This window comes from Paraphaeosphaeria sporulosa (assembly GCF_001642045.1).
Source record: "Paraphaeosphaeria sporulosa strain AP3s5-JAC2a unplaced genomic scaffold CC84scaffold_3, whole genome shotgun sequence".
In the NCBI taxonomy this organism is placed as follows: Eukaryota; Fungi; Ascomycota; class Dothideomycetes; order Pleosporales; family Didymosphaeriaceae; genus Paraphaeosphaeria; species Paraphaeosphaeria sporulosa.
Genome location: NW_017253362.1, coordinates 3,313,906 through 3,340,419, shown reverse-complemented (window position 1 = coordinate 3,340,419; position 26,514 = coordinate 3,313,906). Strand labels below are relative to the sequence as shown.

The window sequence follows — 26,514 nt, the reverse complement described above, 5'->3', positions numbered from 1 at the left end:
TGGTCCATTACTTCGTCTGATTGTTTTAGGTTACGACTTCGTTCAAAAGTATGATAACTGGGGTGCAGAGCCTCGTCTGACATGTGGGACTGTCGACTTTAAGCATTACCCTTCTGCAGAAGGCCGAGGATGCGCCACACGCGATCTAACACGTTTTTCTGATACCGTGACCAATTGTGTGCGTCACGGGCGTTACACCAAAGGACACAGCCACTGTGCGAGGCCTAAGGCGCCAAAATACGAGCCTGGCGCACCCGCATGCCCTCATCGCCACCACATAATTTCCCTGCGTTTGCCGGTAGTTCGCCGATCATGCGAGCTCAATATCGTGTTTTCGGTCATTCGAATGTCGCGCGCCTCCACCTCGTATAGAAATATAGGCGTGTGACTACCTTGTTTTCTTTTGGAGCGCGTTCAGCCGTCCTGACTCCTATCCCTCCATGCTCGGACACAGTAGTAAGAACATTTAATCCAAACCTCTTTAGAGAGAACCCACTAAGATATGCGTATGTTCCTGCGCACATCATCATGCGTATCGATTTTTGGTGCTATTAGCACTAGGAGGCACTCGAATTTTGGAAGACACGGTGTACAGACAGCAGTTGAACTCGCAAGCTGAATAGCAAATCCGGAGACCTACCCAGCCTTGCATCTGACCATCCCTTCATGCCACAGAATCAATAATCTTCTTAATCCGTCGTATGCGCCCCCTAAAGAGATCCCCCAGGCCTTGCGAACAGTTCGTGTGGCGTAGTATGATGTGATGTGGACACTTATGAATGAATCATACTGGTCAGTGATAGCGAGGGCTTGCATGATGGATGCTCAGCGCCAGAGAGGCTCAATTCCAGCCTCCTTCGTCTTTCACAGCCTGGAGACGGTTCAGATGATAAAGAGACATGACCACTGATGAGACAATGAAGGTGCACAGCCTATTATCTTTCTCGAGGTTTTTGTTCAATATTCAGAATGGCAGATGTCGAAGTTACAACGGAGGGACATTCCCTTGCGCTGAGACCAGATAGAAATCAGGCTGAAGCCTCTTCTTGGCGGTCTTCGGTTCCCGCAAGATCGGACGCCGGTCACTCATCGACATCGCGAGACTCACGACCTGCACATCTATCTGCCGATCTGCATCGGGAAGATCCGTGGCAGCCAATTGTTCTCAGTCTAGGTAAGATTTGGTCTTCCAATTTATATCTGACATATTTTGGATTGTCATTCATCCGAACAAATGTGTACTAACTTTGTGTAGACGGTGGTGGTATAAGGGGATTATCCTCTCTGTACATCCTTCAGCATCTAATGCAGAAGGTCATGATAGAGGAAGAACGTCAGGAAAGGGAATCAGTTCCGAACGAATTAGATGCGTTGGCTGCGAGCTCATCAAATCAGTCACATAGCGCGGCTAGGGAGCGCAGTGCGAGCGATCAACATCAAGATTTGCGGCCTTGCCACTACTTCGATTTCATGATTGGTACTAGTACCGGAGGGTAAGTCACCGAATCCCGAATGACCTAGAAGGAGATGTTAATGCAAAACGTTAGCTTGATCGCAGTATTGCTTGGGAGGCTTCGACTTGACATTGACACCTGCATTCGTATCTATGAACAGATTGGGACTTACATCTTTGGTAGCCGGAGATGGTGGGGCCTTTTGACAAAGTATGATCACAGAAGGATGAAAAGGGCCATCAAAAAGGTCCTCCAGGTGTATTGCGAGGAGCACGCTCAAAACCGTCAGTGCAGAGGTGATGATCTGCTTAGGCAGTACGACTTCTCCCACCACGATGGACCCTATAAGAATCATAGCTGCAAAGTGTAAGCGATGAGGCATAACGATATTGAGACTGGAGCAAGGTATGCTGACCAAGCCGAACTAGAGCATTGATGTCCATACGTGAGGGCGATCGAAGACACCATACGCAAGACAAACAGTACTTATTCCGCAGCTACGACCATGTCAAGGCGCCACCAGAACAGTACAACCGTTCTAACGATCTCGAGTTGAACCCAGGAACAGTACAGGATAATGCAACGACCATCTGGGAAGCCTGCCGTGCAACTTCAGCAGCACCACTCTATTTCAACAAAATGACCATCCGCGGCGTGCGCTACATGGATGGCGGTGTCGGTGCAAATAATCCCGCTGGATACGCTCTTAATGAGGCCCAACAGATGACATCCCGTGGTGGTAAAGCAGACAGCAACCGCAAACCGGCCGCTCTGATCAGTGTTGGCACGGGCCACAAGGATCCACAATCACGCTTTCGGAATATTTTCGACATCATCACTTGGGCGCGGAAAAGAATCACTGACACCGAAGAGGCCCACATAAACACTGAAGGCAGGTGCAAAGAGCTGAATGTTCCTTACTGCCGCTTCGATGTGCAGGAAGGCCTGTCTAAGATGAAGCTCGATGAATGTCGGCAAAAGAAAGCCAAGAAAGTAAAGAAGGACGAAAAGGGAAAGATGGCTGTCAATGGTGACACAGCAGTAAAAGCGAATGGCGACACCACAGGTACAGCCAGTCCTAAGGCTGGTCATGCCACCGCCGGAAAACCACTCTTCAACACCTGGCAACCGGATCGATACGAGTACGTCACGTACAAACGTATCAAGGAGGATACGATCAAGTACTGCCAGAATAAAGGGGGCTCTCATGACAGCCCTGTAGATGTTGACGCAGAGCTCACAAAGGCAGCACAGCTCTTGGTGTACTATAGGAGGAGAAGAGAGGAGCTGACCCCCGAGGCCTGGACTCGTTTTCGAGATCACCCTTATACTCGAATAACGAGTGTTCAGAGGAATGCCAATAGCGAGGCAGCAGTTGCGACTGAGGCGACGATGTAAAGTCTAACAGTTGTTTCGTGGTTCTCTTCCGTCTTCCATCAATTTTTCTTCCCTAGGTAATTCTGTCGTCTTTCTGGTCAACAGTCATTCTCGTTCGGTATTGATCTCGATTTCATTCCTGCGTAAACATTGCATGTGTACAAGCGCTGATATATTCTGGGTTTCTCTCTTGATAGATTAGACTGTAATTTTATGAACGCGTCCAGGACCATGGCCTTCGGGCAGGCAGCGATGACAGCAAATCAATTCCACGTATGGCGTCCTGCTGTGATAGATGGCGTACTTTGTTGCTGCGGAGAGTACTCCTAGACTGAAATGAGGATGCTCAAATGTATCGTATTGATTAATGAGGACGAACACAACAGCATGCGTCTGTGACGTGGGGAGGGGAAAAGATCACTGCTCGGACATGGGGTAAGCTGCTTGTACTACTTCGGTTAGGCTATCCGCGTTTTAGGTGCTGCTCACCTCACCTCCGCCGGCTTTTCCTTTTGCACCACACCTGCACCTCCAAATGGACAAAATACTGCTGGCGCACCACCATATACGAGCACCCGAAACGTGGCTGGGCTGCGTTTGATCCTGCTCCTCTCGTTCGTCGCTTATTCGAAGCCACCGGATCTCTTGTAATGCGGAGTCGTGGCACGGAAATTCGTACAGGACAGTAAGCCAGACACTGCGCGCACCGAAGTCCGATCGGTCAGGTCCCAGCCAAGTCGTTGGCAACTCCCTGACTTCAACTCTCCTATCGCGCTTCTTCCTGTATGCTACTATGAGGCGTAGGCCGCGAGTGCAGTCCGGATACTCTTCCAGGCCAATAGCGACAGAATGAATTATCTTTCTGTGAAGAAATACCGGCCCCACGTTGTCCGCAGCATATGCTCTGAAGCATATTTCCTGAATGCAGTAGAGCCTGCGCTAGACATCCGCCTTGGTCCCAACGGATGTGAGCATGCGGAACCTAAGCCCGGGTAGGTTTGTAGTCCGCATGGGATACCTAACACCAAACACACATGCGATTGGTGTACCTGTACCAATGTAGTGCGAGTGCGGAAGCGACCGCAGTCCATCGTGGAGGTAGGTAGCAGTTTATAAGATTGCGTGTATCCGCTGGATCCACCGCATCATCCACACCAGTCTTCTACTTCTTTCTGCTACGATCAGCATCACTGCCTTTGACACTTTTGTCGTCCATTCTTTATACACACACTCGTTTCACTATGCTTCAATCATCCCTCTTTTTGGCCCTGGCTGGCCTTGCCTCTTTCTCTACCGCTGCTCCTACTGCCCATAAGCGTCAGGCTGCTGGCAAGCGTGGACTTGCTTTTGCGAAGAACATGCAGGATAAGGCTACTATGTTCACTGGTTCTGGTCAGGTGACTTGGGCCTACGACTGGGAAGCTCGCGCTACTGATGCTCCAGGCTTTGGCGTCCCTGGTGTGGAGTTCGTTCCCATGTTGCACGATGGCGGTGCCATGTTCGCCGGTGCTTTCCCTGCCGACTGCCAGGGTGCCCTTGATGCTGGTGCCAAGCACATCTTGAGCATCAACGAGCCTGACATCTGCGGGTGAGTGATTGACATGCAACTGATTGAAGCTACTAGAGCGCCCGCTAATCACGAACAGTGAGGGCACCGGCGGCACCTGCATGAGCGTCACCGACACCGTGAACGCCCACATGAGCTTGATCCAACCCTTCGCCGACGCCCACCCCGACGTCACCATCGTCTCTCCGGCCTACAGCAACGCCGGTGTCGAGACCATGAAGGAATTCCTTGGCGCCTGCAGCGGCTGCAGAATTGACCACATCGCCACCCACTGGTATGGCCCTGCCGACGTCGAGGCCTTCAAGGCCCACGTCATCAACGTCCACAACTGGACCCAGAAGCCCATTTGGGTCACCGAGTTCCAGGCCCAGTCCGGCGACCAGGAAGCCTTCATGCGCGATGCCATTGCTTGGCTCGACAGCCAGGACTTCGTCTACCGCTACGCTTACTTCTCGGTCGAGGTCTCCATGACCAACGGCATGTCGCTCAACAACTTGGGCAGCATCTTCTCTTCGTAAATGGGTCCGGCGTTATCAAAAGAACGCTTGAGTACGCGGAGGACACGTGATATTGGGGCCTCAACTTTTCGATTCTTGGCTCGGATGTGGTTTTAGACTATAGGTTTTATTGATGAAGGTATGGCTACATGTACCGTTGCAATTTTGATACCAATGTACTGTTTTGAACAACCTTGCTTTCATCATGCGCTATGCAACGCTTATTAGTCCATGGGCGGTCATCTACATAGGCAGAGAAACAGCTCGTGATAAACCGTTGACGGCACCCAAAACTTGAGACTGTTCGAGCTAGCTTCAGACCGTGATTTTAAGTAATGGCAGAGGATCTTGGGCGTCTCTGAGAGTTATAGCGGTGACACTAACTACGAAGTGGTATCTCATCAAAAAGTAGATAATCTGGAGACAGTCGTCTAATCGCACAAAGACGCATTGTAAATTTGGACGTCTACATGTCTGGAAGGTTGCTGCAATTACGGACAGTCAAGGTCAATTTGCAGAACTTCCAAAAGCTTAGCCACTCGCGCGTATACTGCAACTCCCGTGCAAAAGACTAATTCATACCCATATCCAACGAAACGCACCTGAGAAGCCTGTCACGACCCCAGCCATGGGGCTAGCAGAAGCCTTCATACCGGAGCGACAGCTCACCCCGTAAGACGTCAACCCTCACTCAAACCGGGACAGAAGAATAACCGAGTCCGTACTTGTCTCCAACATTGCTACTGCTAGCACAGCAGGCCTGACAATCCCAAAAAAATCCGGAAGATCCGCCAGTTGGGAGGCTTGAGTAAACCGCAAAAAGATGTGACCCACACCTGATTCGAACAGGTAACCTTCAGGAAGTTCCAATGAATTCATCTGGAATCTGACGCGCTACCGTTGCGCCAGCGGGCCATGAGCTGTTACCCTCTTTTTTGGATGTAATTGAATTCAAGTAATAAATATATATTTCCAATGAAAGGGAGAATTCTTTGGAGGCGAAGGGACATTTTCGAAAATGCGATTCTGGGCACTTTAGCTTGGGTTCGCTTTCCGGTCCACTAGAGCATGCCTAGATGCTGAGCTATGAGTCATATGAACTCGCTTATGAGGCTCCAACCGGACCCACTATCTCTCCCTTTAGCCCGCTCGTCGAGATGGCCGGCGAAAAACGCGTATTGTTCTTGGTGACCATTAAAAACCAAGGATTGAAAGCCAAAGAGCGCTAATCGCACCATATCATTTGGAGGCGCTAAAAAGGAAAAGAGACGCAGGTGTCGTTGCACGGGATGGCGAAGTCCACGAGTGCTGTATTACAGATGAATCACAAAGAGATAAATAAAAATTACTATGACGAAGCAAGCAATAATTGGTATCTATTGTATACATCAAATTAGGAAAGAACCATTTGGAAATTACCATGCAGAAAGTGCGACCACCGGCATCGCTGAAAAAGCGCAAGAAAAAGTCACGACGATTGATTCTTCGGCAACGCCTGCTGTGATAGCACTTGAAGTCTCGATACTGACTCTTGCAATGCAATGTACACGAGAACTGGTGTGTTGGATGGATTGTAAGATGCTCGCCAGCATTTGGCCCAGGACATACGACACGTACGAGGAACAGCGCCCACACAACCCTTCAATTATCTGCGCCATACAAAGCCTGCCACAAGCCGATGTGCGCTTCAACTTCGCACACAGCAGCTCTCACATCAAGGGATCCGCTGTTGGAAAACCCTGCCTCTTTATCTAGGGCACGATGGCTTCGCATAGCCAGCTACAACTCCTGCAAACATTCAGCTTCTCCCAGGAACCTGTTACGATATTTCGGCACTGGCTCACACTCCGACATATGCTCCAAATGGTACAGCACGTGATTAAAACCGTCTTTCTAGCCTGGACTTACATCTTTCTGGATAATTGAGAGAAATTGCGTATACACCATTAAACGATATGGAAGCTTTTCAGAGAGATCGCCTATCAAGTTCTGGTCTTCCCAATACCTCAGGAAGAGCGAGGCACAAATCTACTTGAGAGATAGTATTATACTTGACATAAGAAGGAACATATCCGATAGAAGCAGAGGTATTATGCGCTGAGGAACGTAGAAGGGTATATTGGTTGCAGCTAAAGCACTTTCTTACACACCATGGCGTCGTGACCTCGAAAATTCGAATAAGTACACCTATAATCAACACCGTCCGCTCTTACATGCTCTCGCAATCACGCGCTTCCCTCGCCCTACTCTGATCCGTCCTCAGGCAGCTCTGCAATAACCCCCTCCACCATCTCAATAAGCTGGTCGACGTCCGGCCTCTCCCCGGGTTCAACCTTTAGACACTTCCTCACGACCTCCTTGACGTTCTCACTTATGCCCTCGCCATCCGCTGGTTTCTTCGCCCCTCTCCCCTCATCCGGAAACCTCCAGTCCCCACCCAACACGCACATGCTCAGACTACCCCCTGTCTCATCGCTGCGCGCTTCGAACGGCGATTTGCCCACCAGACAAGCGTACAGCATGCAGCCCATGCTCCAGATGTCGACTTTGGTGTCGATTACGCTGCCAGTTTTTACATCGAAGAGTTCCGGCGCACGGTAGGGCATTGTGGAGTGCTCGGCGGCGGTGTCTTGGACCTGGAGGGCGAGCGAGCGCGATGTTATCGGGGTGGGCGAGGGCGCGAGGGAGCCCAGGTCCATGAGGATGGGGTTAACGCCGTCGTCGTCGATCATTACGTTGCCTGTGGTTGTTAGCCGTCTTTCTACCTCGCGTTCTGGGAATTGAACATACCGGGCTTGATATCCCGATGCGCATACGCGCGCTCCCCGCCCGGCGCAATGCCCTCCTGCGCGAGACTCGCCTCCCCGCTCTCGAGCAGGCCCTCACCCTCCGCCTCGTCGTCATCATCGTGATCCCTATGCCGCCGCATCTCCATGGCCTCAGCTGCCTCTGCATCCGCGCGCGCGGCATCCTTCCTTACTTTCTTCGCCTTGCCCTCGCTCCGCGCGCCGCCCGGCCCCTCGCTCATCCGGTACTGGTGCATCGTCTTGAGCGCCTTGCACACGCCTAAGAACAATTGCATGAGCCGCTTCTCGGGGAACTTTGTGTGGTTGACCAGATTCGCGTTGATCATGTCCTGCAGGTTTCCGCGGCGGTAGTACGGCAAGAGGATGTACACCGTCTTGGCGCTGGGGTCTGACTTGTCCGACGCGACGCTGTAGTCGATCGAGTGGATGATGTTTGGATGCGGCGAGAAGAGCGAGTAGGCTTCTACTTCTTTGAGGGCCTGCGAGACAGATTCCTGGCCGAAGGGGCAGCGGATCTTCTTGAGGGCGAAGAGCTGCTGGTTCGCATTGTCTTGGACGAGGTAGACGTAGGAGAAGCCACCCTGTGCGCAGTGTTAGAGCGGGTGTGGGCGGGGGACTCGCAGCGGGCGGGCTTGCTTACCTCCCCGAGCAGCCGGAGTATCTTGAAGTTGCGGCTGTTTATTTTCAGGTTCGGCGAGCCGGGAAAGCACACCATGCAGTTTGTGAACGAGTATATGACGTCGAGGAAGTAGGATTGTAACGACATGGCGGCGGTGGTGCGGAAGCTGTGCGTGCGAGTGTTGCTTGGTTCTGGACAGCTATGCGGAGCTGCTAATCGACCTCCGCGCGGGCGGAGACTCAAGGGATGCGCGACACCGGGAGGTCGGTGTGTGACAGGCGAGGCGAGGCGAAAGGTGCTGTGCTGGCAATTGAAATATCTCGGCGCGTGGAGAGGAAGTGTGATCGTTGTAAGCTCGAGTTGCGCAACGGCTGCGGCCAAGCAGAGAGGTGGTTCGTTGGATGCGCCAAGATGTGTGATGAATGTGGCTGTGTTTGTCAGCCACGCGTCGCGTCTTTGGGAACCTCACAACGAAGCGCATCCGCTTTCAAACGAGCAACACATGGGAATCTGCACCTAAGATTGGAGGTATGCGGCTGTCACGGACATGTGAGATCAGTGCAATGAGAGTCAAATCGGATGCCTGACCTATAGAGCTCAAACAACAAGAAATGCATGCTGCCTCAGTGGCGGTACTCCACATTGAGTCTGGACAAGTCCCAAGATTCCATCATAGTCTGAAGCACTTCATGGTCGAAATCAGGATGGAAACTCAGATGCGAATCGTGCTCTTGCAATGTGATGTGAGTCAACTGTGGCAACCCTGAAGACACTCCCTCCCGCCCGTTTAGGTCCTCAATGAACCCGTTGAGGGCCGCGCTGCTATCAGAATAGAACCTTCTGAGCTTTGCTGATCTTGTGGAGACGAACGAGATCTATTTCTTGGTATTAGCAAATGGCCAATAGATGAGCCTGGGGTGTTCAACTTACCGTGAGATCGCTGAGTTGGGGCGGAAGGAAGGTCTCAGCACCAATCTCTGATGCCGCAGCTCCTCGCTGGAACATGTATCGGAAGGGCATAGACATCTTCTTGACCGAGGAGAACTTCGAGAAGTTCGCTGTTCGTGGGAATGGTGAAAGCATGTTGCGACGAGTTTCTACGTGCAGCTCTTCCAGAGAGTCCTGGACCGCCTCAAGCAGCGGTATCAAGGCCGTCGGCTCCATTGTCGAAGTATAAGTGTCGTAAGACTCGAGCGTGAACCTCTTTAGGCACTTCGGCATCTGAAGCAGTAGTATGAGAGCTTCATAAGCCATTGTGCCTGGTGAGCCAACGCGAAGCTCCTTGAGGGACGACGTGCGATGCTTGCGAGCCGGAAGTTTGAACGATGAGAAGCGCCCTGAAGAGTCGTCTTGAAGCTCCCGCACGCGAATGAAATCAATGCTAGGAAGCTCCATGCATTTGCGCAGTTCGTGAGGCGCCATATTGTGTTGCCACTCCACCCTTCGGATCTGATCGTGCGCGTGTTCTCGTATCCATTTCAGCGGCAACGGTACACTGTAGTGCCACGCTTTGTAGTCGCGTGAAAGGTAGCAGAACTCTCGCAGATTCGTGAGCTGGCGCGTGATTTGATTGATGGCTTGTTGCTCTTCTGGCCAGTGGATGTCTTCTCGGAGAAGGTTGAGTTCCAGCCGATGCACATGAACAACGAGGTCTGGTCGGTCGAGCAACGTTCTCAGAAACATTTTGGTGCGCGAGCCACGGACGCTGTGGGATATAGAAGCGTTCCGGACGATAAAGCGCTGAGCGATGTCACGAAATAGCTGACAAGTCAAGGCGAGATTGCACAAATCGGTCCCTTGCGACTCCAGATGAGAGAAGATTACATAGACCAGATCCACACTCAGGTCGTTGAATCTGGCCATTCTTGTAGGTTTCGTTGAATCCATAGATAAGTAGAGAAGGGTTCGGCGCAAGAGCTTGGTATTGCACCAATGGCACGAGCGGAAGGGCCTTGACCAGCAACCGGGTCCAAGTGAAGTTTGCGAAGTCGGTTCTCGATTCTGGAGCCTTTGATGGAGCAATGATGTTTCATCGTCGCGCTGAAGGGTTAGTCGTTTGAATGGGGAAGTCGCGATCGTAAGTCCTTAGTCAGCCAGCGCTGCCCCTTTAGTCCTAGTGGCTCATCCTCACTGGATTTCCAGCATCGACCGATCGAAAACGTCAGTCGCCTCCACGATCTAACATCATCTAAAGATGCGCAGATGAATCCGATGCTGTTCATACTACGACTCTCTTCTATATATTCTCTACATCTTCTGATGGCTCTGTCCCGCTAAGCTTCGTGACGCTGACAGGAGGAATTTCTTCCGCTACTTCACTATGAACCCCTCTGCCCGATCGACAGTTTTATTTGATATATCATGCTACTTCGGCGCCGCGGAGAGGGTATACTGAAGTATGGATTGGTGCCCGGTAGCGCGCACTTAACGAATTTCCTACGTTCCTGACTGGGGGAAATCGATTTGTCGCCGCTAACAAAATTAGCCGCGGGTTGTAGATGGAAACCAATCTATTTGGAAGCTACTAACGTGAACTATCACTGCATTGCCCCGGTCTTGATTCGGACGATCTTGCAACGATCGCAAAAGCGCCGAAATGAGGAAGTATATAGTTGGAGTTGACCACTGGTCGATGCTGTCGTTCTCTGCACGTTCACTACCCTCAAGATGAAGCATTTCAGCGCCGCCGCTTTGTCTCTGGCATTATTGGAGGTTGCGCAAGCTGTCCGCTTCCTAGGCCGTGTTAATCCGGCCACGAGGGAGCTGACATGGGCGGGCACTGGAGTGGCCTTTAGCTTCAGTGGATCTTCAGCAACAATCGGCTTTGAGTCTGTGACTGGTATGATACCTGATGACTACCTTGCTCTTCAAAACCGGTGCGGCTAACCTTGGAAAATGAATGTAGGTGCAAACAGCGTCCTGCTTACTGTCGATGGAAAGTCCACTGTCATTGCGAATGTCAACACCTCAAGTATTTCTACGCCAGCCGGATTGGCCAACGGCCACCATACTGTTTTCCTACGAAAGCGGTCAGAAGCACTATTCGGGAGCATCTTTGTCGGAAACGTCACGACCGATGGCTCCTTTGGAAAAGATCCCAGATCCCACCGAAAAATCGAATTTATTGGGGACTCCATCACAGTCGGCTATGGCATGGATGGCGTTCTTCCTTGCACCAATACCGCTGAACTCGAAGACAACCCCAATACATATGCTGTGTTGGCGGCCAATTCTTTGAAAGCCGACTACGACATTGTCGCCTGGAGCGGCATAGGCCTCGTACGAAACACTGCCTACGGGTCCCCTGGCGGCCCAACAATGACGAGTCGTTGGACCAAATACGGTGCCCAGGACGCCGACAACAGTTATACCTTTCCCTCGAAAGAAACGCCCGACGCCGTTGTCATCGCTCTCGGCACTAACGACTTCAGTGTTGACAACAACAACCGCCCGATTCTTGACGTCGGTAATTTCACGTCGGCAACAGTGTCTTTCATCCGCACCGTCCAGACGCATTATCCCAAGGCGCAATTCTTCCTGGTCACGTCTCCCATGCTCGGCGATGGTTACCCTGCAGGAGAAGCACAGCACACTGCGCAAACAAAGGCTTTCACTGATGCGGCTGCCCGGTTGAACGGCACGAAGGTCCATGTTGTGGATTGGCCGACACAGGGATCGGATGTCGGATGTGACTACCATCCCAACATTGCTACTAATGCAGCGGAGGCGCCAATTCTGGCATCCGCAATTGCAGAAGCGCTTGGATGGTGATGTCAGGGTCGAAGAAGAGTAAATATATTTTGGTCACGCTATAGCATTCATCGATGCGAAGAATCTTCAAATCAATAAAATACTATTCGTACAATCGTGGAGATCCACAATAACTTTGGGGTTATAAGAGCGGGGTTAGTAATGTACTCCTCGCCATATACCTAATGCAGGCTGCTTCAACTTCTTAAACGTTAGCGCTTAGTCATATTGGGGCATCGCAGGGATTTCTAACATATCGGATCATTACGACCGAGCATCATACCCGTAAGTAGCAGGGACTGCCAAGATGACTGTGTAGAAACGTGCTTTGAGCCTCGCATTATGCTACCGTACGCTTTACGTTATAGACATGGTTTGGCTGGGATCTTCATACTGCTTTCGGTTCCAACGGCGCTTTGGACTGGAGATCCGTTGTTTTACTGGACTCGTTCTTCCGTGCATGTATCCCACCGGTCAACGTTAGAATGCAGGTCTCTACTATGTTGCATGCCCATACTCCTAATGCGTACCCCAAGCATAAGCTTAAGCCATATCTTGGCCCCACCATGACGCGTTCAACCTCATATACCCATCGAATGGCATTCCTGGAAGACTGATAGCTTTAGGCCTCCGTAAACATTCTACCTGAAGTGACACAGGACTGTGTCCACGTGGTCATACGACTGCAGTTTGTTTGGCTATACCATCCACTCTTTTCTTTTCGGTGGTATTCCAACGGACCCGAGTTGATCGACACATTTTGATCTCACTGCCGAAGTCCCGCGTTTGTTTGATTTTGAAAACAGGTGCAGTACCATGGGTATATAAGGAGCCTTAGCCAGCGTCCAGATTCAGCAACCAAACACAAAGCAACTAAATCTGCCGTACAAAGCCTTCTTCCCACAATTCGCTCCAATCACCGCAACCATGAAGATCGTTTTCACCGCCGTATTCGCTCTCTTTGCCACCGTCATGGCCGCTCCCTCCGTCGAGAACGTTGGCGCAGCCGAGAGTCTCGTTGAGAAACGCTGCCTCGGGGCAGGTGGTGAGTATTGTTTCTCCTCTTGAAAAACGGCCGCTCTTAGGCTGGCTACATGAATGAGATCTATATCTTTGGCCATGTCAGCTAACCGCCTTTCTCTGAGCAGCGGAGACCAGCAACTTCAACGACTGCTGCAGTGGGCAGGGATATGCGGACCGAGGTAAGTCGGGTTGAAATATCTGTGGTAGAAGTAAATGAATACTGACACTGATCATATAGGCTGCGCGTGCACTAGGTGCTTGTGATTGAGCGGTAGTACCCATTCGATTGATAAATGTGGGAAAGTGGTTGCGCCGAGGCTGCCTGGTGCCCTTTGGGATATCTAAACGCCGTGGAAATGTAATCACAGTACAACAAAACTTCGAATAACTCATCAGAGAATGTTTTATGCGCAACTGTACGTGGAAAATGCCATTGGGAAGGACGCCGTTCCTGTGATGGACGTTGCTTAGTCATTTGCACCTGCTCCACATCAACTGCAACCTCCTCTTCCTCCGTCCTCACCCCACAGTGAAGTTCAAATCTCTTCTCAAGATTCCAGCAACACCCATGAGTGCCTGATAAGCGAATTCCAGGCGCTTCTAAGCTGACGATGGTGCCGATCTGAGAATCTGTAGTTTGAGCTCTTGGGTTGTCTCACATCGCACACGCGGCGCAAGCTTGTGCGCGAGCGAGATTGTACTGCTTGACCGCATACACTGAGCTGACAGTCCCGGTTACGATGCTTACAATCGTCAGAAGTAGCACCATCGGACCGAGCCAGAACGTTGCCCATCCTCTCAGATCCCTTCGATCGCTGAGCAACTGCCACCAATTACGAGGCGGCTCGTTGAACACTTCGATCAAACCCGTGATCTGTGTCCGCCAAACGCGGTAGTCTGCGACTTTCAGACGGCGCTCCCGATTGCAGGTTCCCAAGCCGTACAATGATAGTTTGTTCTCCTTTCGGAGTAAATCCTTGGTCGGGCCGTGACCAAATGGAAAAAGCAGGTTGAGTGTATCTATGGTCTCATGCAAGAGGTCAACTGGGTAAGGTGAGTCGATTCCTTTGGTATGATTAAGCAGACAGATCTTATGTTCATAAACGGTCAAGACGCGATGGCGTTTGTCGAGCTGCAGGTGGTCCATCAGATTGGAAGTCCATGACAGTTTTACACCGCAAATTTCAACAAGGGCGGATGCAGTGAGGCTCGGATCCAGGTCTGGACCAAACAGAATGTCCATTTTATCAGCCGGATCTTCGAAAGTGAATTGTGATTGCACCGCTTCTCTAAGTGAGATTTCTGCTGGCCATTCGAGCATTCGATAATTAGTCTTCACGACCGCCATGATACTATCGACAAGTGCCACTCTGGTCGTCAACCAAATCCGAGCCGCAAGCTCAATGGTCCGAGTCAAGATGGATTCATCCACCCCTGGAAATCGTTCTTGGCAAATGGCTAAAACTTCGTGCCGCGGTGCGCTGACGTTGTTTCTGAGCAATGGAACTAAAGCAATAGCCCCATTTACACTATCAGTCGCGAACTGTCGTTGATTCTGCTCCATATAAGAGGACTCCTGGCTCAGATAGGCGAGGAACGCTGTATATTCCTTTTGTCGGAAGTTCTCGAGGGATAGTCCAGTGTTCGCCCATATTGTGTAGATGAGCTCTAGATTGGAAGCGCGTGTGGCGGCATGAAAATCTTCACGAACTGCCACAATGAATGGGCCACTTCGACTCATGGTATTCGCGTAATCTGCGGCGATGCCTGAAGAATGTGGAGGAAATACCGGAGGGTGCAATGTTAGGGAAGACGCTGGTGATTCTCCCTGAACATCGCCGGTGATCAAAATCGAAAGCAAAAATTGCGCCACTCTACCGGTAATGGTCAAGGTACAGCCACGTTCGCGCTGCGCCATCAGCGCGTGCAGACCGGTGAACGATTTTTTGCGGCGGGGTCGAAGCTTACTCAGTAAAATCGCGAACAAATGAGGACCAGTAAGTTTACGAGCTGCTTTATTTCACCATCTTCTCGACGTAGCCATCTCACTCACACTCTAAGATACGCTGTGCTCTTGATGAACATAGCAATGGCTCAAGTATCTGGCCATGGGCAACAGTCCACGACAAGTGAGCCTCTTCCGTCGCATTGTGGTTCTGATGAATCTGGGCCTCTTCACCCCCCACAATCAAATTGTAGAGCCTGAGAAGCTGTCCGGTTTATCGCTAGGAGAGGATACCAACAGCGACAATCATGTGGATTATCGGAGAACTGCACGGACCGAACGGCCATTAGTGTCAAACATCGCATCCGACGAAGATCCTGGACCTTATCAGAAAGGTTGCCCCAACCAGAGTTCTGCGTTGATCGATAGCAGTCCACAATCTCGCAAGCTTTTGGGTGACTGTAGACCTCCGAACTCAGGTCGCACAGAGAAACAACCATACGCTATCCATGTGGAGGTAGGGTCCCCAGACATCGACTTTTGGGACAACAAGGTGTACTTTAAACCGAAGAGATCCAAAGGGAAACTTTGTGTTGGGCGCACGAGGAAAATTACTTGTCCCCAACCCTTGCTGATCCAATGGGAGAAAGACATACTTCCCCGGTTGATGAAGGACCTCGCAGCGGTGTCAAGTTGGTCTTTACCGGACGAAACTTTCGAAGCTGAGCTGCGCATGGCCGGTTACGTAACTAAGAAAGACACGACTGTGGAACTCAAGCCAACGGTATGCATTCGTTGTACAAGTAAAACGTGTCGTAAGGAATTCGAGAAAGCTGTTAAAGACTTGGACTATCTGGTATCGTTCTGTTCGGGAGGAGTAGAGGTCAGGCTAGGAGCTCCGCACCTCGCTGCAACAGAAGCTGAAGCCCTGCCTTTGACGGCGGGCGCACAAAAGGAACTCCCAATCCAAGAAGAAAACAACATCAACCAAGTTCGGATGATTCAGCCATGGATCGACGGCGACTCTGCTTGCGGACTCAAACTGAAAATCAGCACCACAGTTAACGATACTGACATCGAGAGCATATCCACAATTGGTGGGCTGATCAAGGTCGACGGCAAAATATACGGGCTAACCACCGCACATGGAATGATCGCACCTCCGAAACTACCAGTCTCAAGACCTTATTCGTCTTGCTCTTCTCAAGTTTCGACGTCGGAACCGGATTCCGAATCAGAGTTAGATGACCCTATGGATCTCAATCATCCTCGTGCCAAAAAGGATATCGCAACAGTGCATATGCCGAGTCAATGGAATGACCTGTCTTTCGATGGACTTGCTTGCTTCTGCGGCCAAACTCAGCCGTTCGCGCCAGCGGATGACAAACTAGCATCTAATGATGCGGATTTTGCTCTGATCGAACTGGGATTATCATCGGAGCGTCTACTCTTCAATTCATACGAGATTCACGGTGAGCGTGAAGCCCACATCGATAGCAACATATACTCCAAAACAGCCATTCCAGGTCAGGTGTTTCTGTTACTCGACAACAACCCCAACAGCCCACCAATGAAGGGATATCTACTTCAGGGTTCGGCTAACTTGCGAAACAAGAATGGTGTCTTTTTCACCCAAAAAATCGAACTGGACAGACGCTTGCGTAAGTCCAGGATCAATGAGTATAGAATTTTCAGCTGATAGCAAACTTAGCCAAAGGAGTCTCTGGAACGTGGGTTATCCAAGAGAATCGTTTATGTGGGATTGTAGTGGCAGTGTACGAAAACGAGCCCTACGCTCATATGATCACTGTGGACAGAATGTTTCAGAACATTCGCGACATAGTGAAGACTAAAAGCGTTACTGTTGCCACAAAGAAAGACTTAGAAGGGGCCTACAAGAAATCTGAGCGACCAGAGTCGAAGCGCTCGGTTGGCAACGCGGGACAAAGCTCCCAACCCGCAGGAGACATGAGCAGCACTCCAATGCCAGTAAGCGCAGTGATCAATGCAAACACAGCGCCCCAACAAGCTCAGACGACTTCGGTTTCCTCGAGAACGAGTGATCATCCGTGGACATGGAGCCAGGAACATAGCGACTACTACAAGCCAGTGTACGGCGCAGATGGAAGATTAGTGAAATTTGTCTGGGGAAGAGCGACACTCTCTCAAACAACGTAAGTACCGCAGATACCGAGCTCATCTCATTCATCTAATACGTCTTGCAGTCATCCTCTTTCTCAGGTCTCAACAACATCGGATGCTTCTCAATGTGGACAAGCAACACCAGCAGAACCGCAAGCGCCTGCTTATTCCCCCATGCCACAATCTAGATTGCATCTCCCCTCTGGACAGTATGGACTTGAACAAACCGATAGATACGGACCAACCGCCCGAGCTCAACCAAGTCCACATCAACAACCCGCACAGTATCCATGGTCAATAATTCCACAAAGTCCACAAACCGCACAACACTACGAAGCTCCCTCGGGTCAGCCAAACTCGGGAGGTCCGTAGACCCCTGCAAACACCCCTTGATCAGGTTCAAACCCTCAGGAAAAACGGTAGCAAACTCTGGCCTATGATGGCTATTGTGTATAATAGGGTAGACGCTTAGAATCTCTTCTATCCAACATCTGGGTTCATGCACACTCGCACGTTGACGCTTTGACAGCCGCTCTGACAGCCGCTCCATCCCTCACTCCTTGCTCGCCATTTCGCATCCCACAAGTAACCAGAAGACTGCTGACCGTTTCGCGCAACGGAAGAGAAGACCCTCGCAAGAGCATTCCAGCGCATCCCCAAGCATATGCCACCGCAGTGCCGCCCACATGCTCGCCTCCCACGAACCCACGACACGCTACCGCGCGGGGAGAAAGAACCCATACGTAGACTGGATGAGACTCCGCCGAGCGAATGCAACAGCCAATCGACGGGCGCGACGTCGGTGGACCCCGAGAGGAGCATGGCCACTGACTTGCGACCCCACCGGCCCGCTGCTACATACCCCACCCCACACTCTGCACTCACGCGCAACGCAACGCAACGCAACGCAGCACATGCACCTGTTCAGGTCGGCAATGTCGCTATGCAACCCTCCCTCTCCGCCTGCTCTCCGCACTCACGAGCAGCCGAGCTCAACCCCCCTCCACCCATCTGCCCAACATGATGCTCCCCCTTCGCATAACCCGTTGCACACTCCACACCTACCCGCTCATTAGCTGGCGGGTCTCGAGTCAACTCATCTCACCTCAGCTCCAACTCACACAAGCAAGGCAGTCACGTCGTACAGTCTCACCCCCCTCGCTTGCCGTCTCACGCATCACTTCGCTTTGACCTCACAGACGTCGAACATGAAAGTGCAGGTACTCGAAAATAGTGCATTACCCTCGAAACCCTCATCTGAGTCCTCATATACACCTATAAAATCGTAAAGATAGGACGGCCGTCCGCAGTTAGCGCGTGACCAAATATCACACCTTCCTCCTTCCAGAGCGAGGTAAACAAACAACAAATTGAACCGGATATCTTTTTCCCGGCCCATTCCAAAAGAGCAACGCCAGTTCCGTTTCCCAAAGGCGACCGATCCTCCAGACATAGAAGATAGATAGATGGGTGAATAGTGATTATGTGCATCTCCCGAGAAGCGTGGTTCGTAACGTACCCGTCTCGCAAGACAAAAAAGATATATACAGTGGAAGTAATAAAGTAGAATCGTCACAGCCGTCTTTTTGTGCAGCATTGCTGGCGAGTGCATGTTGTTATATCCACGCCATGGGCGCCGGCTGCGCGACGCTGCCGAACCTTGACGCGAACAGCGGCTGGATCTCGGCGAGGTAGTCGGCAGCGCAGAACGACGCGAGGTTGCGCTCGCGAATGACGGCGAGGTCGGCGGCCATTTCGGCGTCGCGGACGACGCCGTTGAATTCCTCGGCGACTTCGTTGAGCTGCTCGAGTTCCGCGCCGAACGGATGCGTCTCCTCCTTGATAGATGCGTTGAACATGTCGACCGAGGCGCGGTGCTCGCGCGAGGACCGGGTGCGCGAGATGTTCTGCAGGGACCGCTTCTGTGCGAGGCGCTCGTGTGCCCGCTTACTGTGGGACAGGGCGCGCTCCGGGATCGCCGGGACAGCTGGCTCCTCGTCGACGTGCTCCTTCAGCTGCTGGAGGTTGCCCGAGGATGCGGACTTGCGGACGTTCTTGTTGGCAGCAGCGAAGTAGCCGGTGAGGTGGTTCGGTGTTGGCGAGGTGGGCGACGACGAGCTCACTGACGAGGCGTCTGTCAAAGTGTCGCGCGAGGCGTGCGACGACGCCCTCGAGCGTGTCGAGCTGCTGTGATCCGAGTCTTCGGCCGAATGTGTTGAGATGGACGACGACGAGGGCGTCTTGATGGGCACGATGTCCGGGGCGTTGTAGCTGAGCATATTTGTTGTCGAGACGAGAGCAACAGGTGCGGAAATTTTGGCGCGGTCAATGGTGAGGCCGGGGTTCTTTACACTCTGGCTGCGAGACATGGTGGGGGTGGAGGGGACGGCATCGTTGGAGGGCCGCTTCATACGCTTCGTAAAGCTGCGGGCAAGAGACATGGTGGGGAGTTAATCCGGGCGAGATTTACTTTTAATCAACTACGGTAGAGAGGCCAGATGGAGTCGGTATAAGGGCCGGGGATCCTTTTGCGGCAAGTCAGAAATGGGGTCGCTTCTCCGATAAGGTGTGGTGCGGGGGGATGGTCGCGGATAAATTGGCGCAAAGCCTGGGCCGCGAGAGGAAGGAGCAGGGCGTTGGCGTGATGCAGCAAGACAGCTGACTTGGTGGCACTCTCGAGTGTTGCAGCGCTGTGCGAGGCGTGTGAGAAGGGCTGGTGACAATTGCCTGGTGGTTTCCAGCGGAGCGCGTGTGCGCTGTTGGTGCAACCCGGTGATGGAGGCGGACTGGGCCTGTGGTACGGGCAGTTGCAGGTCGCGGCGGCAGTGGCGCAGAGCTGGCCTGACGGTGCAGTCCGAGGTCGTGCAGTCGCAAGTCAGAAAACGCAAGTCGATATGTGATGGATTTCGGGGTTTTGGGTGTGGTCCTCGGGATGCTGGCTCGCAGCACGTGAAGGGTGAATGTTTGTGAGTTTGGGGAGAAGCAAGGGTCTGTCAAAGAGCGTGAGGTCCAGCGTCAAAAGGAGCGTACACCGGGTCGCGAGAGGGAGTGAAGTCTGCCGTAGGGCACGCAAGAGCAACGAAGCAAGGCGAAGGGAAGGGAGGGTGAGTGAGGAGCGCGACTCTGTCGAGCGAACGAGGCGAGCAGGGAGGGCGTTGTTGAAAAACCAGCAGCTTGGGCAGGAGCCCTGCATCGTGGTGCGCGCTGCTGTGGTAGGCTAAGCCGGCCGCGCCTTCTGGGTGCAGAGATTGGCAGGACGGCTCGTGGGCAGGCGCAGGGAACAGGCCGCCATGGCCCGGCCGTCCCCGGCTTCGCTGCAGTGCAAACGCCCACGGCGAGCCCAGCCCGCGCTGCGTTTGCAGAGCGCAGCGAATCGCGGCGCCCGCAGCCAGCCAGCGTGTCAGAGAGCAGCAGGGGCCGCCTCGCCAGGCGGGCCAGCTCCCCCATCCGCATGGCCATCTGAGATGACGGCTGTTTCGACGCGCCCCAAAGCAGCGCGCCCGCCTCTTCACGTAGATGGCATGGCTTGTCGCCGTTCCTTTTGGTCTTGATGGGGCGGCCGCGGCGAGTAGACCTGCCGCTTTCTGAGCGTCGCCGTGGGATTAATTCTCCGGCCGCAAGGGACGATTCTCTGAGTAAGCCGGGCGAAGGCGAGCCTGACTTGGGATGGACGGCGCTGGCGCTGGCGCAGGCACAGCACTGGGTGGCGTAGCCAGCGCGCCTCCATCCACGCCAGTTCGTGGGCGCCAAATGGCCCATCTTCACTCGTCTGCGCCGCTCTCCATCCCTCGCAGACGAGCTGGAGCTTGGTCGACCTCGCCCGCTGGCCTCGCGCTGGACCGTCGACATACCCACGCCGTGCTTCGCTTCGCTTTGTTTCTTCGCGCCGCGCCCGCCGTTTCGAAACGACCTGCAGCGTCAAAGAAACGTTGGGACGCGAGTCGCGGATCGTCGTGTTCGCGTGTCTGCAGCGAGCGAACGAGCGCGCGCAGGGCGATCAAAAGCGGACGAGCGCGCCATCCGTGGTCGACGTTCCGCTCTTCGCTCCAGGAACAATCAACTTCTCGACCGTGCTAGCGGGCGGCCGACCAAGATCATCGCAAAGTAGTTCGAGCCGAGATTTAGTGTGCGGGCGGAAGCGGTTGGCTGGTCTGATGGGGCGTTGCGCTGCCGTGGGCAGGACACCTTGGGTTGGGGTGTGTGTTGTTTTGATGAAGTGTCAATGCCGCGTGCAGATAATTACATTCAGACGTGGCCATGTGGGCGCTCCTCGTGGCTTCTGGAATGCTGCGAGGTACAATAAATGACGTCTGACAGCTGGCATGCAGGCGGCAGTGGATTCTGCAATGGCAGCGTCAGTCAACGTGCGACTCGCGAGCCATGGGACTATTGCGTCGCGCCCGCGAGTCGAGCTTCGGCGCGTCACATTGTCTTTGACTTGCCCATCACATCGCATATGCACATCGTTGCTACCTTCAAAGGAGTCATGTTCGCCTTTGTCTGTCTCCGTCCCGATTCCTGAGTCTACGACAAGTACTGCATGCTTAGCCCACACGCCCCGTCTCTTGCACGCGAGTCTTGCAGCCTAATTCCATCCAAACTATGTCATAAATTGCACACCCAGTTGCAAAGCCCCCTCGTTGCACATTTAGAGTCGCGAACAATGAAAGCCGCACCGAGTATATTGCCCTGTGTAGCCCACACCCATGCATCCCCGGCCTGCGCTACGTAAGCACGCACCGTGCGCTGCGATCCTGCCTGTTAATGCTTTGTGCTGCTATTTACGGCGCACTCGGTTGTTTGAGATCCTTTGGTGAGGGGACGTGTGGGAACCGTCGACAAAAATATTGTTGTTGACGGCCTATAGTTGTCGGTTGAGGATCCTCTGGACGGGGCTGCCGTGAAGCTGCATTGCATGCGGCTGATGCGAGACCGGTGCAGGTTCGACGTGGTGCAGCAGCATTGCGTGGAATAACGCTGTGCTACGACACCACACGACATGAACTTCTGAAGCACCGCATCAGGGTCTCGCGCAGCTACGACACAACAACGTAGGACAAACGTATGGAATTGGGTATCGCAGGCTGTTCTGTACTCGCACCCGGCACATCTATTCCTCCATGGACTCGTACCCCTTCTCGCCGCCATCATCCTCGTCCCCGCTTTCTCCCTCCTCGGAATCAGAGTCCGTCTCAGCCTCATCCAGCCCTACGATCTTCTCCTTCCCGTCGCCCTTGATCTGCGGCACTTTGCTTGCAAACGCGGCGCGCACCGCGGCGTTGGTCGACGTGTCCCAGATCTGCACCGCGCCTTTGCTTCCGGCCACGGAGAGCCGGAAGCCGACCTCCTTGTCGGGCGCGAACGTCGTCGAGAAGACCTTGCCGACGCCAAGGTCGCGCGAGACGACCATGGAGGGGCCCGACTCCTGGATGTTCCACAGCTTCACCTGCTTGTCTGTCGAGCCGGTTGCGAGGAATCCCGGTATGACGGGGTTGATGTCGAACGACGAGATGGACTCGTCGTGGGCTTGGAGCACCCAGACAGCCTTTGACTGAGAGGGGTCGGCCGGCGCGTTGCGTGCGTCGTGGTAGTGGATCATGCCATTCTCGGTGGACACGTAGAAGTAGTGTGAGTCGTGGGGGTTCCAGCGGACCATCTCGACGTCACTCTCAACGCCCCAGCGCGGCGCTTTTGCGTCGGGCGCGCGCATATCTGCTGCTACAATGGTACGGTCGTAGCTGCCGCTGAGCAGCACTGTCGACTCTGTCGGGTTCCAAGACACGGAACAGACCTTGTCCGTGTGGTACGTGTATGACTTTGCGCACTTGGTCGTGTTCAAGTCCCATAGCTTGATGGTCTTGTCGGCGGACGATGATGCGAGCAGATTTCTGTGGTGGCGGTTCGCAGCAAGTGAGAGAACAGAGTCAACGTGGAATTCGTCATTGGCCTTCTTCGACTTCTTCTTCTTCTTTTTCTTCAGCTTGTCTGCGTCCTCTGAGCCTTGTCCCAGGATAGCGTCTGGGTACATGCTGTCGACCAGGTCGAGATTCCAGATCTCAATGTCCGGGTCCATGGTGCCAACAGCGACGAAATTGCCCTTCGCGTCGGCTCCTGCGCCAGTCTTTCCAACCGGCAGGTCCAGCCATTCGACTGCCAGCGGGATCGCGGGCAGCATGATGTCGTGGTGAACGTAGATATTGTCCGCTTCATCTTCGTACACGTATACTTCCAGATGCGCAACCTCGTCTTCTATTCTTCCCGCCAGCACCAGATTGTCTGTGGCCAGGATCTGCAGCTCCTCCCGCTCCTCGTCCTCTTCTTCTGCATTGCCCTCCATGGTGATGTACGGGTCCTCTTCGTCGTTCTCGTGGAACACCAGGTTCTTCATGTTGCCGAACATGGCCATGGTGTCGCCGGCGCCTTCCTGGTCGTCATCGTCGTAGTGCTCGAGGTCGTACTCTTTGAGGTCGTCGTCGATTTCGCTGCGAGCATTAGCTTTGTGCAAGGAGGCATGGCCAGAGCGCGTACTCTGTGTCGGGCTCCTTGGCCGTGCCATTGCTGCCGTTGGTCTCCTTGCGCTTCTTTTCCCCTTGTGCCTCTTCTAGGTCTTCCTTTGCATCGTCGAGCTGGAGCTTCGCAAGCTTGGAGATGCGGTCGTACTCGTCCTCGTCGAAGACATATTTAGACGGAAAGGGCGCCGCAAAGCCGCGCGGCACCCAGGTTGTCGCTGTGATCATAGACATGCCGGGTATAGCTTGATGTGCAAAGCATTCGTGCGTAGACAAGCGTGGGGAAGAATTTCAACGTGAACTTTTTGGCGCGGCGGGGCTGTGGCTGTGGTGGCGCAACCTCCGCAGCTCCTCCGAAATTTGTAGAGCGACCACCACCACACCAACCCCTTCCACCACCGCCCGCTGCAATTCCACCAACGCCCGCTGCAATTGCCTCTGACCACGCACCAGAACCTCCTCTGAGTCATACCAGGCTGCTCTATCCTGGAATCTGCTTCTCCGCAAGCATCGCCCGCATCCCGCCCGCCATGGACCGAGGTCACAGCCCGAAACGTCGCAAGCTCGACACAGAGGAGTTCTCGATAGCGCCCCGGCCCAGATTCCAGAAGCGCATGCACAGAGACTCACCCGCATCCTCGCAACCGCACACGCCGAGGCCCCGTGACGATGGCAGCACGCCCCACCAGAAGTCGTTCGAGGGGCCCGAAGCCATGGTGGACGACTTTGACTCGATGCAGCTGGATCGCGACTGGTACGGCGGCGAAGAGAACGGACACACCTTCGGCGACGACACACACAACCCTTTCGGCGGGGCAGAGAGCTCTTGGCAAGACGCGCAGAGAGAGGCTGCGCTCACTGAGAAGAAGCAGAACAGCCGGGCAAGCGCAAGAGCGGTGCAGAAGCAAAAGGATGTAGACGCTTGGGAGACGAATCGCATGCTGCAGTCTGGTGTGGCACAGCGAAGAACATTTGACACCGATTTCGACGATGACAACGAATCGACCAGAGTTCACATTCTGGTCCACGACTTGAAGCCACCATTTTTGGACGGGAAAAAGGTGTTCACCAAGCAAATTGACCCTGTCCCGGCAGTTCGTGACCCTCAAAGCGATATGGCTGTATTCAGCCGAAGAGGAAGCAGAGTGGTCAAGGAGAAAAGGCAGCAGAAAGAGAGAACCAAGCAGGCACAAGAAGCTACAAATGTCAAGGGCACAACACTGGGCAATATCATGGGTGTCAAAGAAGACGATGCTGACAGTGCAGCTCCTGCTCCTGGCGTAGAAGAGGGAGAGAACAAGGGCGGCAACAAGTTTGCCCAGCATCTCAAAAGCAATCAAGGTCAGTCAGCCTTCAGTAAGAGCAAGACTTTGAGAGAGCAGCGCCAGTATCTCCCTGCATTCGCGGTGCGGGAAGACTTGCTCCGTGTCATACGCGACAACCAGGTCATCATTGTTGTCGGTCAGACAGGCTCCGGAAAGACCACGCAGCTCACCCAATTTCTCCACGAAGACGGATATGCGGACCATGGCCTGATTGGTTGCACTCAACCGCGACGTGTCGCTGCCATGAGCGTTGCCAAACGCGTGAGCGAAGAGATGGAGGTGAAGCTGGGCGGCCTGGTCGGTTATGCCATTCGATTTGAGGACTGTACGAGCAAGGACACAAAGATCAAGTACATGACCGACGGTGTACTGCTGCGAGAGTCACTGAACGAGCCTGATCTCGACCGATATTCCTGTATCATCATGGACGAAGCACACGAGCGCGCCCTTAACACCGACGTGCTCATGGGCTTGATCAAGAAGGTCTTGGCCAGGAGAAGGGACCTGAAGCTGATCGTCACATCTGCCACCATGAACTCGGAGCGTTTCTCGCGATTTTACGGTGGAGCGCCCGAGTTCATCATTCCTGGACGTACCTTCCCCGTCGACATACAGTACTCAAGGTCTCCGTGCGAGGACTACGTCGACAGCGCCGTGAAGCAGGTCTTGGCTATCCACGTATCTCAAGGCCCTGGGGATATCTTGGTCTTCATGACCGGTCAAGAAGACATCGAGATCACCTGCGAGCTTGTTGCGGAAAGGCTGAAGCTCCTGAATGACCCGCCCAAGCTGAGCATCCTACCCATCTACAGTCAAATGCCTGCAGACCTACAAGCCAAAATCTTCGAACAGGCTGCCCCTGGCGTTCGCAAGGTCATTGTTGCAACCAATATCGCAGAAACAAGTTTGACCGTGGACGGTATAATGTACGTGGTGGACTCGGGCTTCTCGAAACTCAAAGTGTACAACCCAAAGATGGGTATGGACACTCTCCAGATAACGCCAATCTCACAAGCAAATGCTTCGCAGAGAGCTGGGAGAGCTGGCCGCACAGGACCAGGAAAGTGCTTTCACCTGTATACCGAAAGAGCGTTCCGCGACGAGTTCTACATCCAGACAATCCCAGAAATCCAGCGCACCAACCTTGCCAATACAGTTCTTCTACTCAAGTCGCTGGGAGTCAAGGATCTTCTCGACTTTGACTTCATGGATCCCCCTCCCCAAGACACCATCACCACATCCCTGTTCGATCTTTGGGCGTTGGGTGCGCTCGATAATATCGGTGATCTCACACCCCTGGGTCGCACGATGACCGCCTTCCCGATGGATCCCTCTCTCGCCAAACTCATCATAACAGCCGTGGAGTATGAGTGCAGCGAAGAAATGCTGACCATTGTCTCCATGCTGTCCGTCCCGAGCGTTTTCTACCGCCCCAAGGAGCGCCAAGAAGAATCCGATGCCGCGCGCGAAAAGTTTTTCGTCCCGGAGTCCGACCACCT

At 53.4% G+C, this 26,514-nt stretch overlaps 11 protein-coding genes and 1 non-coding gene across 12 annotated transcripts; 5 read left to right on the top strand and 7 right to left on the bottom strand.

Annotated features, from left to right (window-relative positions):
• Positions 1 to 969: 969 nt before the first annotated feature.
• On the top strand, positions 970 to 2,852 carry CC84DRAFT_1215552 (FabD/lysophospholipase-like protein; the record flags this gene model as incomplete). Its single annotated transcript, XM_018182727.1, has 4 exons — positions 970 to 1,174; positions 1,256 to 1,493; positions 1,548 to 1,820; positions 1,883 to 2,852. The coding sequence occupies 4 exons, from the start codon at positions 970 to 972 to the stop codon at positions 2,850 to 2,852; spliced, it is 1,686 nt and encodes a 561-aa protein (XP_018039477.1).
• Positions 2,853 to 4,072: 1,220 nt separating this feature from the next.
• On the top strand, positions 4,073 to 4,916 carry CC84DRAFT_1215551 (uncharacterized protein; the record flags this gene model as incomplete). Its single annotated transcript, XM_018182726.1, has 2 exons — positions 4,073 to 4,419; positions 4,478 to 4,916. The coding sequence occupies 2 exons, from the start codon at positions 4,073 to 4,075 to the stop codon at positions 4,914 to 4,916; spliced, it is 786 nt and encodes a 261-aa protein (XP_018039476.1).
• An 805-nt stretch (positions 4,917 to 5,721) lies between these two features.
• Positions 5,722 to 5,810, bottom strand: CC84DRAFT_t34. Its single transcript has one exon. It is a non-coding gene; the product is annotated as a tRNA-Trp (tRNA).
• A 1,190-nt stretch (positions 5,811 to 7,000) lies between these two features.
• CC84DRAFT_1142349 (serine/threonine kinase 16) lies at positions 7,001 to 8,699 on the bottom strand. Its single transcript, XM_018176365.1, has 3 exons — positions 8,343 to 8,699; positions 7,686 to 8,283; positions 7,001 to 7,635 (listed from the first exon to the last, which is right to left on the bottom strand). Exons 1-3 carry the CDS (start codon positions 8,466 to 8,468, stop codon positions 7,139 to 7,141), a joined length of 1,221 nt encoding a protein of 406 aa, XP_018039475.1. The 5' UTR covers positions 8,469 to 8,699; the 3' UTR covers positions 7,001 to 7,138.
• Positions 8,700 to 8,899: 200 nt separating this feature from the next.
• Positions 8,900 to 10,362, bottom strand: CC84DRAFT_1257825 (uncharacterized protein). The gene is made up of 2 exons (XM_018184767.1): positions 9,252 to 10,362; positions 8,900 to 9,196 (listed from the first exon to the last, which is right to left on the bottom strand). The coding sequence occupies exons 1-2, from the start codon at positions 10,206 to 10,208 to the stop codon at positions 8,945 to 8,947; spliced, it is 1,209 nt and encodes a 402-aa protein (XP_018039474.1). The 5' UTR covers positions 10,209 to 10,362; the 3' UTR covers positions 8,900 to 8,944.
• Positions 10,363 to 10,988: 626 nt separating this feature from the next.
• Positions 10,989 to 12,112, top strand: CC84DRAFT_1142344 (lipolytic protein-like protein G-D-S-L family; the record flags this gene model as incomplete). The annotated part of the gene is made up of 2 exons (XM_018176364.1): positions 10,989 to 11,160; positions 11,227 to 12,112. 2 exons carry the CDS (start codon positions 10,989 to 10,991, stop codon positions 12,090 to 12,092), a joined length of 1,038 nt encoding a protein of 345 aa, XP_018039473.1. The 3' UTR covers positions 12,093 to 12,112.
• Positions 12,113 to 12,979: 867 nt separating this feature from the next.
• Positions 12,980 to 13,358, top strand: CC84DRAFT_1257823 (uncharacterized protein; the record flags this gene model as incomplete). Its single annotated transcript, XM_018184766.1, has 3 exons — positions 12,980 to 13,116; positions 13,220 to 13,273; positions 13,333 to 13,358. Exons 1-3 carry the CDS (start codon positions 12,999 to 13,001, stop codon positions 13,356 to 13,358), a joined length of 198 nt encoding a protein of 65 aa, XP_018039472.1. The 5' UTR covers positions 12,980 to 12,998.
• A 70-nt stretch (positions 13,359 to 13,428) lies between these two features.
• CC84DRAFT_1257822 (uncharacterized protein) lies at positions 13,429 to 14,896 on the bottom strand. The gene has a single exon (XM_018184765.1). It carries the CDS (start codon positions 14,833 to 14,835, stop codon positions 13,750 to 13,752), a length of 1,086 nt encoding a protein of 361 aa, XP_018039471.1. The 5' UTR covers positions 14,836 to 14,896; the 3' UTR covers positions 13,429 to 13,749.
• A 1,767-nt stretch (positions 14,897 to 16,663) lies between these two features.
• Positions 16,664 to 17,710, top strand: CC84DRAFT_606634 (uncharacterized protein). The gene is made up of 3 exons (XM_018186859.1): positions 16,664 to 16,700; positions 16,751 to 17,213; positions 17,265 to 17,710. The coding sequence occupies exons 2-3, from the start codon at positions 16,840 to 16,842 to the stop codon at positions 17,551 to 17,553; spliced, it is 663 nt and encodes a 220-aa protein (XP_018039470.1). The 5' UTR covers positions 16,664 to 16,700; positions 16,751 to 16,839; the 3' UTR covers positions 17,554 to 17,710.
• Positions 17,711 to 18,527: 817 nt separating this feature from the next.
• Positions 18,528 to 19,909, bottom strand: CC84DRAFT_606087 (uncharacterized protein). The gene has a single exon (XM_018186857.1). The coding sequence runs from the start codon at positions 19,620 to 19,622 to the stop codon at positions 18,798 to 18,800; it is 825 nt and encodes a 274-aa protein (XP_018039469.1). The 5' UTR covers positions 19,623 to 19,909; the 3' UTR covers positions 18,528 to 18,797.
• On the bottom strand, positions 19,808 to 21,215 carry CC84DRAFT_606558 (uncharacterized protein). The gene has a single exon (XM_018186858.1). It carries the CDS (start codon positions 21,028 to 21,030, stop codon positions 20,197 to 20,199), a length of 834 nt encoding a protein of 277 aa, XP_018039468.1. The 5' UTR covers positions 21,031 to 21,215; the 3' UTR covers positions 19,808 to 20,196.
• A 672-nt stretch (positions 21,216 to 21,887) lies between these two features.
• Positions 21,888 to 23,954, bottom strand: CC84DRAFT_1195043 (WD40 repeat-like protein). Its single transcript, XM_018181385.1, has 2 exons — positions 23,710 to 23,954; positions 21,888 to 23,663 (listed from the first exon to the last, which is right to left on the bottom strand). The coding sequence occupies exons 1-2, from the start codon at positions 23,922 to 23,924 to the stop codon at positions 22,292 to 22,294; spliced, it is 1,587 nt and encodes a 528-aa protein (XP_018039467.1). The 5' UTR covers positions 23,925 to 23,954; the 3' UTR covers positions 21,888 to 22,291.
• Between the last annotated feature and the right edge of the window lie 2,560 nt (positions 23,955 to 26,514).

Coding starts and splice junctions, on each gene's coding strand:
- CC84DRAFT_1142349 (XM_018176365.1), bottom strand. CDS start 8,468: ATGTCGTTACAATCCTACTTCCTCGACGTCATATACTCGTTCACAAAC. Junction 8,284..8,342: donor TACTCCGGCTGCTCGGGGAG/GTAAGCAAGCCC, acceptor CACTGCGCACAG/GGTGGCTTCTCCTACGTCTA. Junction 7,636..7,685: donor GCATCGGGATATCAAGCCCG/GTATGTTCAATT, acceptor TAACAACCACAG/GCAACGTAATGATCGACGAC.
- CC84DRAFT_1257825 (XM_018184767.1), bottom strand. CDS start 10,208: ATGGATTCAACGAAACCTACAAGAATGGCCAGATTCAACGACCTGAGT. Junction 9,197..9,251: donor CCCAACTCAGCGATCTCACG/GTAAGTTGAACA, acceptor ACCAAGAAATAG/ATCTCGTTCGTCTCCACAAG.
- CC84DRAFT_1257822 (XM_018184765.1), bottom strand. CDS start 14,835: ATGAGTCGAAGTGGCCCATTCATTGTGGCAGTTCGTGAAGATTTTCAT.
- CC84DRAFT_606634 (XM_018186859.1), top strand. CDS start 16,840: ATGATCACTGTGGACAGAATGTTTCAGAACATTCGCGACATAGTGAAG. Junction 17,214..17,264: donor GCGACACTCTCTCAAACAAC/GTAAGTACCGCA, acceptor TACGTCTTGCAG/TCATCCTCTTTCTCAGGTCT.
- CC84DRAFT_606087 (XM_018186857.1), bottom strand. CDS start 19,622: ATGTCTCTTGCCCGCAGCTTTACGAAGCGTATGAAGCGGCCCTCCAAC.
- CC84DRAFT_606558 (XM_018186858.1), bottom strand. CDS start 21,030: ATGTCGACGGTCCAGCGCGAGGCCAGCGGGCGAGGTCGACCAAGCTCC.
- CC84DRAFT_1195043 (XM_018181385.1), bottom strand. CDS start 23,924: ATGTCTATGATCACAGCGACAACCTGGGTGCCGCGCGGCTTTGCGGCG. Junction 23,664..23,709: donor GCCAAGGAGCCCGACACAGA/GTACGCGCTCTG, acceptor TAATGCTCGCAG/CGAAATCGACGACGACCTCA.